The following is a 7,925-nucleotide window of genomic DNA, read 5'->3' as shown; positions in this document are numbered from 1 at the left end:
TTTGAACCAATAAGCGTGGATTCCTTCTCCGTCTGATAACCCCGACGCACGGCGAAACCTAGCCACACGGCCAATCATAGTGCGCTCTGAGAGGATTAAATGCTAATTGGCTGTAGCTAGCAGTGTAGTGTTCTCAACCAATGATTGTATGAGGATTTGACGATTTCAATACCCGTCACGTGCTTCTCCTTCAACACAGGAGCCCAATACAATGCAAAACTGGCAGCCAAATGGCCAGGCAGGCTCTGCTCAGGGCCATAATAACATGTGGTCGGGTTCTTATGCGTTCCCCGATGGATCAAATCAGTTTGAAACTGCCCAAAACTGGCCGCATCAACTTCCTAATCAGAATGCCTTCTCCCAACTCGCCGCCCGAGGCAACGGTGCCGAGAATAACCTCTATGGGTCACCTCACCAAGGCCATGCTGCCGTGGCGAATGGCCACAACGGCATGTCCGCCTTGAATCACGGAAACTTTCATAATGGCCACGGCCAATTCTCCTTGGACGCGTCTTACGCGGATCCTAACCAAGAAGAGGACGCGTTGGCTGGTCTCAATGATTTCCCCCAGGACATCTACGGCCAGCCGGGAAAAGCTGACTTCGCTGCCAACATTGACAACTTGAACCACAGCCATACACCTGAATTTCCCCATCAACAGTTTCAATACAATGGTCAGGCAAACCAGTTGTTCAATGGCAATGTATCTCATTCGCAGTACTCCGAAGCCCAACTCATGCCCCAGCATGGTCACCAAACGCCGGCCCAGCTCCAGCAGCGTTTCGAAGCAGTCCCTCAGGCATACTCTCCTGCCCCCCAAGGCTATGTGCCTTCGCCGCAACAACACCAAGCCCAGCCTGAAAGGGTCTTCTCTCAATCTCCTCACCCGTTCCAGGCTCAGCATGCCCACCAACAGAACAACCAGGGCTTCTCCACTCCGACCTCGCCCCCCTTCCAGCAAAACCAAACACCGACCTACCAGCAGCACAAGTTCGTTCCTCAGCAGATGTCATATGCCCAGCCTGCTGCAGCAGCACCCGCGTTCCAACCCGTTGCGGCAAAACATATCCCTGACTCGGAGCCAACGCCCCAACATAGTCTGCAGCCTGTACACCAAGCCAAGAACGTTACCACAACGGCTCGGCCCATTCAACCGCAGCCGCAGCAGCAGCAGCAGCAACTTCCCATTGCAACCGCAACCTCTTCTCAGCCTGGTACGCCCACCATCGACCCGGCGCTTCAACCTGAGCAGGCGTCTGCAAAGAAACGAAAGCGTGTGCCCAAGAAGGAGACGGAGGTGGAACAAGCTGACTCTCCAAGCGACTCTGCTGTTAAAAGGGGAGACGATGGAGAGACCTTGGTCTTCCCTTCAAGTATTGAGGAAGAGACAGCAGCTATGGCTCAGTTCAAAAAACGCAACGCTGCATCCAAGAAACAGTTCCCTGCCATTCCCGGCGCATCCTTCCTTGTCTCCTCTGGGGCTGTCAAAATGACGGCGCCCAAGAGCTACGACAGGCTCGCGCCTCTGGTCGCTTTGCCATCAACCAGCGGGAGGCGCATTCTTCCAGAATTACGCCCTGATCTTCCTTGTGAGATTCAGGGCAGGTTCACGGACAAATATAGGCCTTCCATGAACTTTGTCGGAAAACCAGAGGATAGGGAGACGGAGGCCAAGCCCCTGATTGAGCAGTACCAACGTGAAATGACGGTCCTTGGGAATCGACGACCAAAATACGCCGACTATCCTTTTACGTTCCAAGAGCAACTGAAGGCTGACGAAGCAGCCAAGTCCAAGGCTCAGAGAAAGGCCCGGAAGGAGGAGGAGGAGGAACGCAAAAAGCCCATCCGCCCTGAAACGCGGCCCTCTGATCCCGTTGAAGGTGCTGTGTGGGACATACTGGGCATTGTCTACATTGATCCTGCAGCAACCAGAACGAATGCCCTCATCGCCGGCGCCGTGCAGGCTTTGGGTGAGTTTTTTATCAAGCTCAGATCAGAGGTGAACCGAGCGAAACAGGAGGTCGACCATGCGACAAAAGAAGGGAAGCCAGCATCCATCATCGCTGAGTGGAACAGCAAAATGGATTTGAAAAAGGAAACCTTTACCAAAGTCTGTGAAGCCGCGGCTAAGCACGGCGACGAAGCTGTATTGGAGAACTTTGGTGGCCACCAGAAGGGCATATTGAGTCTGGTCAATATGTTGATTGGCTGCATCAAGTCCGCCGACGTCAACGGGCCCTTGCCGAAGGCCCTTCTCCGGTTCATGTCCTTCATCAGCATGTCCAAGAAAGTCAAGGAAGGGGTAAATTTTGAGAATGTCAGAAAGCGTCTTGCGGATAAGGGCGACGAGGAGGTCAAGGAGCTCGTCCGAACAATTGCGTCTAGGGTCAAGAAGGAGACGGAGCCTAGCAACGGTGTCGAAGTCAAGAAGGCATCATCGGCGCCATCTATTACCAAAGTTTCAAAGCCAGCAGCAAAACCCGTCGACGGTTCCCCTGCTAAAAGGCCTCGGGACGACGACAGCGACTCCCGCACCGTCAAGAAAGTGGCCGTCGAATCAACAAACAGCGCTTTGAGCAACAAGCTTGGGGCAAAGCCGGCTGCTGGGTCTCTTCAATCCAAGTTTGGAGCTACAAAGCCTCGTCCTACCTCCTCGACAACCCTCGCCGGCAAGATCCGAGCACCCAAACCAATCACTAGGGATCTAACGAAGCCGGAGGCTTCGAAGCCCGAAGGGTCTACTTTCTCTACGCCAATGGATATCGACAAGAAACCAACGCCAACTGCACCCAAGCCCGAGTCGAAGGTGAGTGTTGCGAAGTCAGCTGCGTCGTCGGGCTCGTCTCTTTCCAGCATCGCCTCCCTACTTGATTCTATCAATACACCCAAAACAGATGCTCCATCAACGCAAGCAAAGGACTCTGCCAAGAAAGACATACAGGAGACCCCTGAGGAAAAGGCAAAGCGACTCCGCAAGGAAGCTCGCCGTAAGCTTCGTGTTACATGGAAGCCCGAGTCCGAACTAGTGCAGGTCCGCGTTTTCCACAAGGAGGCGGCGGAAGACGAAGACAACATGACCAAGGACGCAGCGGATGATCGATCGGAAGGAATGATGCTCAAACACCGGGCCGATTACAACGAAGATGATGACGAGGAGGATGAAATGCCATACCAGCCCTGGGTTGAGCCTGCCCTCGCCGACTTGTCCAGCATTCCTCAGGACTATCGCAACAAATCATACGTTACTCGGGGTGGTAACCTGACTTTCCATACGGAGGAACAGAAGGCCATCGAGGAGCGAGAGAAGAAGGAGCTGATGGTTACCTACATGGTAGCGTCAGATATTCCGCCAACGCCGAAGTCCCCGCCCCCTGAGCCTGCGGTACCCAACAACGAGGCCAAGATTTGCCAGCTGCCTCAGGGCGAGCCGGCATACGACGAGATCCACAAGCGCTGGAAAGAAACACAACAGTTCGGTTGGGAAGCAGCAGCATACTATGCTCGAAAGCGTCTCGATGCTAAGGACGACCCCGCTACGAAATTGAACTCCATCTTGGGCAGTTTGAAGCCTGTTGCGCCGGCTGTCACCCCTGAACCGTACAACATGACACCGCCCCAGGAAAATGCCCAGCCAATCCTTCCACAAGCTGTTGAGATGCAGCCTGTTCCCGCCATACCGTTTGATGACAAGGTTCACGCCATTCTCACATCAGACAAGGTTAAAAACTGGAGGGATGCCAATCCTTTTGACTCGGCGGCACCACAAACTCTCCGACGCCACGACTACCCGGATTCAACTGTGCAAGCGGCCGCTTACCATGTTGAGGAAGTGGTAGAGAGCCTGAAAGGGCTGCCTTACCCCGCGACCGAGCCACCCGCCTGGTTGGCCAACGACCATGAGAGAGTGAGGGAATGGTGGTCCGGGTTCCAGAAAGACTCGGTGGCAAGAGCCAAGAAGGAGATGGAAGCCAGATCTCGCGCTGAAGCAGAGTCAGGAGCCCAGGCGCAGCAGACCGCGCCTCAGGCCCAAGAGGATGCTTGGGCAGCGTATTACCAGCAGCAACAGTACGCTCAATACATGGCCATGATGCAGCAAATGCAAGTCGCCCAGCCTCAGCAACCTGTTCAACCTGCCCCGGCACCCGCTCCCACGGCACAACCCGCACAGTTGGGCGATGCTCAACTCCAGGCGATCCTTGCTCAAATGGGCCAATCACAGCCGGCGTCTCAGGGTAATGCATATGGGCTCAACCCACAAGACACCAGCTACCAGCAGTTGATGTTGCTCGCTCAGCTTCAGCAGCAGCAATCGCAGCCGCAGCAACAGGTGCCACCGCCGCCACCACCGCCGCCGCCAGCTGTGGAATCGCCTCCCAGCAATCACGAACAAAACTCATACCAACCTACTCAGTTGCAGCGTCAGCTAGTTGACTACAGCGACCGAGACACTCGAGACGACCTCGAGCATCAAGGTGGACGCGAGCGCGATAAGGACCGTGGTCGCGAAGGACGAGGGGGCAAGCAGGGTAAGAACCGCAAAGGCAACGCCCCGGGCGGTGCCACGCTCGCTCCTCATCGCCCAGTCAACCGCGCTCTCATTGGAACCAAGCCATGCAGTTTTTGGCAGCAGGGCAAGTGCGCCCGAGGCGACAAGTGCACATTCAGACACGACAACTAGCCCGCATCCTTTGCGGCATTATGTACATACCCAAACCTATTCGACTGGATTTGGGGGGAACGGCCCCCTTATATTTCATATCTGTGTTGAAAACACGTCCAATGCGCGGGCGGCATAGAAACTCAAAATATTTAAAGGAACGGATGAAGCGGAATGATGGCTGGGGAAATGGCAAGGCGATCTGTGCTTTTTTTATTTTCTTCTTCAGCATAGCATCATCAGGGACCGGGTACTACTAGCATTTGCATCGTTGAGGAAACCGTGGACCATGGGAAGGGGAAGGACTTAAGAACATGCATTAAGGACTGGCTGGGGGTTTGCGTTGATATGCGCGCACTTTTGCGTCGCTTGCTAGGTATCCATTGCCTGGTCAATACTGTACACTAGCTACCGGTTGTCCGCTAATGACAACCTCTCTGCCGTTGGCCGTTATCTGTGTCTGCTCAACAAATGAATGTATCACTCATGTGACATGGCGGCATGTTCTGGTTCACGCTGGTACCGCTGAATAGACTGCCCTTCAAACCCTGACAATACAGAGCTGGATCCTTACGCTTAATCAAGCCCGCAATGAGAAGAGAATGCCCCCAAGTTGAGATGAAGGTCGCTGGTTCCTATGGAGTAGCGTAGTAGAAACAAAGTCTCCAATTCCATGAAATATTCATCAAGTGTAATAGTGTGCTGGCGAACAGGTCGGACTTTCCTTTCCCGCGAAGTTCCTGTTTACATCTTCGCCATGATGGACCAGTCTCTATTAAAGAACAGGTGATGCTTGCCAAAAGGACACCATCATTAGGCAAACACAACCTACCTTATTTTCCATCATCCCTCAGACCAACCCTCATTTGCCCCTTCCCACCCCTATTCGCCCTGAAATAGAACGGCACAAACACGAGCTCTCTCGTGATCCCTTCCTCCCCTTGCGCCAGCACCTCCGGCGAACGCTCCCACCCAACAGCCCTCAACGCAAAATACCCCTCTCCGCTCCTCTCATCGACCCTCCATTCCTCCTCGACCTTGTCGCCGGCCTTAATTCCAATATCCTTGAAATGGTTCATTTCCCACTCGTGATCGGCATCCTCGACACAGTATACTATCGGGCCCCGAGCAAGACTCAGCGTCCGCTGGTTCGTGTACGGATGGGGCGCGATGTGCCGCGGCGCGAAGCCACGGATGTCGAGCGAGAAGACCGGGTTTGCGGAGATGTACGCCGGGCTGAGGTGCAGATAACCCCTTTCTACCTTGGACGTGCCGTCGGGCGACGAAGGGGTGAGGACGAACCCGCCCTTGGACCAGGCCGGGATGCGGAGCCGGATCGTCGTCGCAAGCCCCTCGGCGCCCTTGAGCTGGAAGAGAATGTTGCCCTCCCACGGCCAGTTCGACTTTTGCGAGAGCGTTACCTCCGCCCCGCCGACGGGGAACTTCACCTCGGCGCTCGTGTACAGGTGCACGTTAACGAACGCCTCCCCCTTGGCCTCGTCGCCGCCATAGTCCCAGAGATAGCCGCCCAGGCTGCCGAACAACCTCGTCACGTTGGGCGGGCAGCACGCGCACCAGAACCAGTCCTCGCGCTCGCTCCTCGCAGAGTCACAGCTCGCCAGCTGGTTCTCGTACGTGAACGCCCTGCCGTCGGCGCTCATGGCCGTCATGACGTTGTTGTACAGGCACAGCTCCATCACATCGGCATACCGCGCATCCAGCTCCGGGTCCGCGTGCAGAAGCCTCTCGGCCAACATCATCACGCCCACCGAGGCGCACGTCTCGGCGTAGCAGCCGCCCTCGTCCGGGCCCTGGGGCAGGAAGTAGTCGATGCCGAAGCCCTCCCACTGCGCTACGGCGCCGACACCGCCCGTGAGGTACATCTTCTTGTCCACCATGTTGGACCACAGGCGTCGGAGGGCGACAAGCCACTGCGGCGCTTCCGCAAGGGGCTGGACCGGCGCCGTGCCGCCAGTGTGCGAGAGCCGCAGCATGTCGGCGGCCGCGGTGAGCAAGTACATTGCGCGCACGGCGTGGCCTTCGACGCTGGGCTGTTCAAGGATCGGCACGTGGGCCTGGCAGTACCAGTACGAGCGGTCCATGGGGAACGAGTTGGGCCGCTTCCAGCGCGGCTCGTCGCGCTGCTCCATCTCCCAGTCGTAGAAGTGCTTGCCGTCCTGGCCCGTCGGGTTGCCGCGCTCCTCGAGGAAGAACCGGGCGAGGTCGTAGGCGTCCTGACTGCCCGTCGCGGAGTAGAATCTCAGGAGTGCCAGCTCGATCTCGGGGTGTCCCGGGTACGCCCGCAGCTGGCCGTCTCCTGGGCCGAAGCGCCGGCGGATGTGGGCGATGTACCTCTCGATTGGCTCCATGAGGAGGTCATTCCTGTAGTACTGCGCGTGCGCTAGCGCGGCTTCGATGAGATGTCCGGCATTGTACCTGTCCTCGTGTGAGCCACGCGCACTGCTGGATGGGGCGGGAGGCGGGAGACTGACATCTCATGCATATCGCGGATATTGGTCCATCGCTTCCCCGGCTCAACGACGGAAAAGTGGATGTTGAGATAGCCGTCGTCATGCTGGGCGGAGCGGATCATATCGACGAGCTCGCGGACGGCCGCGTCAACCTCGACGTCGTAGTCGTCGGCCAGAAAGTAGCAGGCGCCCTCGATCCACTTGGCGACGTCGCTGTCCCAGAACAGGTGGAGGGGCGCGGGCCAGCGCGACTTGTCATCGTAGAGGGGGTGCCATTTGAGCTTGAAGCTGTCGTACTGGCCGTTGGTACGGAGCTGGTCGAGCTGGGCGCGGACCGTGGTGCGGGAGACGGTGCGCCGGCGGGTGAGGAGGAGGGAGGGGCCTGTGAAGGTCGTTTGGCGGAATGTTACCTGGGGGTTCGACATGCTGTATGTATAAGTAGGCTGCGGTCGTGGGTGAATGAGAGAGAGGGAGATCTTGGCAAAGAGGGCCTTGCCGAGAGGTGGGAGGGGTGAGATGGGTATCAATAGATGGTTGATCTCGGGGTGCAGCGGCTGGGGAGCTACGGAGAGCAGGGATATGGCCTCAAGCTCGGGGTGCAATGGGAGGCCGAGAAAGGAAAGTCGGACTGATAAGGACGATGCGGGACGGTTCCTTTGGAAAGCATGGATATATGGCAGCAAACCTTACCGCCAAAAGTTGAGTTGGCGAGTCAAGAAGATCACGAGCGATGAGAGAAGGGGGGGTTGGACATGGACCTCTCACTCCAATGGAACACCGAAAACGCAGCAACGCAT

General features: G+C 56.8%; 2 protein-coding genes across 2 annotated transcripts; one reads left to right on the top strand and one right to left on the bottom strand.

The window, feature by feature from the left end:
- Window positions 1–211: 211 nt before the first annotated feature.
- On the top strand, window positions 212–4,678 carry EsH8_V_000377 (zinc finger CCCH domain-containing protein; the record flags this gene model as incomplete). Its single annotated transcript, XM_083272893.1, has 1 exon — window positions 212–4,678. One exon carries the CDS (start codon window positions 212–214, stop codon window positions 4,676–4,678), a length of 4,467 nt encoding a protein of 1,488 aa, XP_083125608.1.
- Window positions 4,679–5,490: 812 nt separating this feature from the next.
- EsH8_V_000376 (glycoside hydrolase family 127 protein) lies at window positions 5,491–7,553 on the bottom strand (the record flags this gene model as incomplete). The annotated part of the gene is made up of 2 exons (XM_083272892.1): window positions 5,491–7,093; window positions 7,150–7,553. The coding sequence occupies 2 exons, from the start codon at window positions 7,551–7,553 to the stop codon at window positions 5,491–5,493; spliced, it is 2,007 nt and encodes a 668-aa protein (XP_083125607.1).
- Between the last annotated feature and the right edge of the window lie 372 nt (window positions 7,554–7,925).

This window comes from Colletotrichum jinshuiense, chromosome 5 (assembly GCF_051148585.1).
Source record: "Colletotrichum jinshuiense chromosome 5, complete sequence".
NCBI classification, from domain to species: domain Eukaryota; kingdom Fungi; phylum Ascomycota; class Sordariomycetes; order Glomerellales; family Glomerellaceae; genus Colletotrichum; species Colletotrichum jinshuiense.
This window is presented reverse-complemented; position numbering and strand designations above follow the sequence as displayed.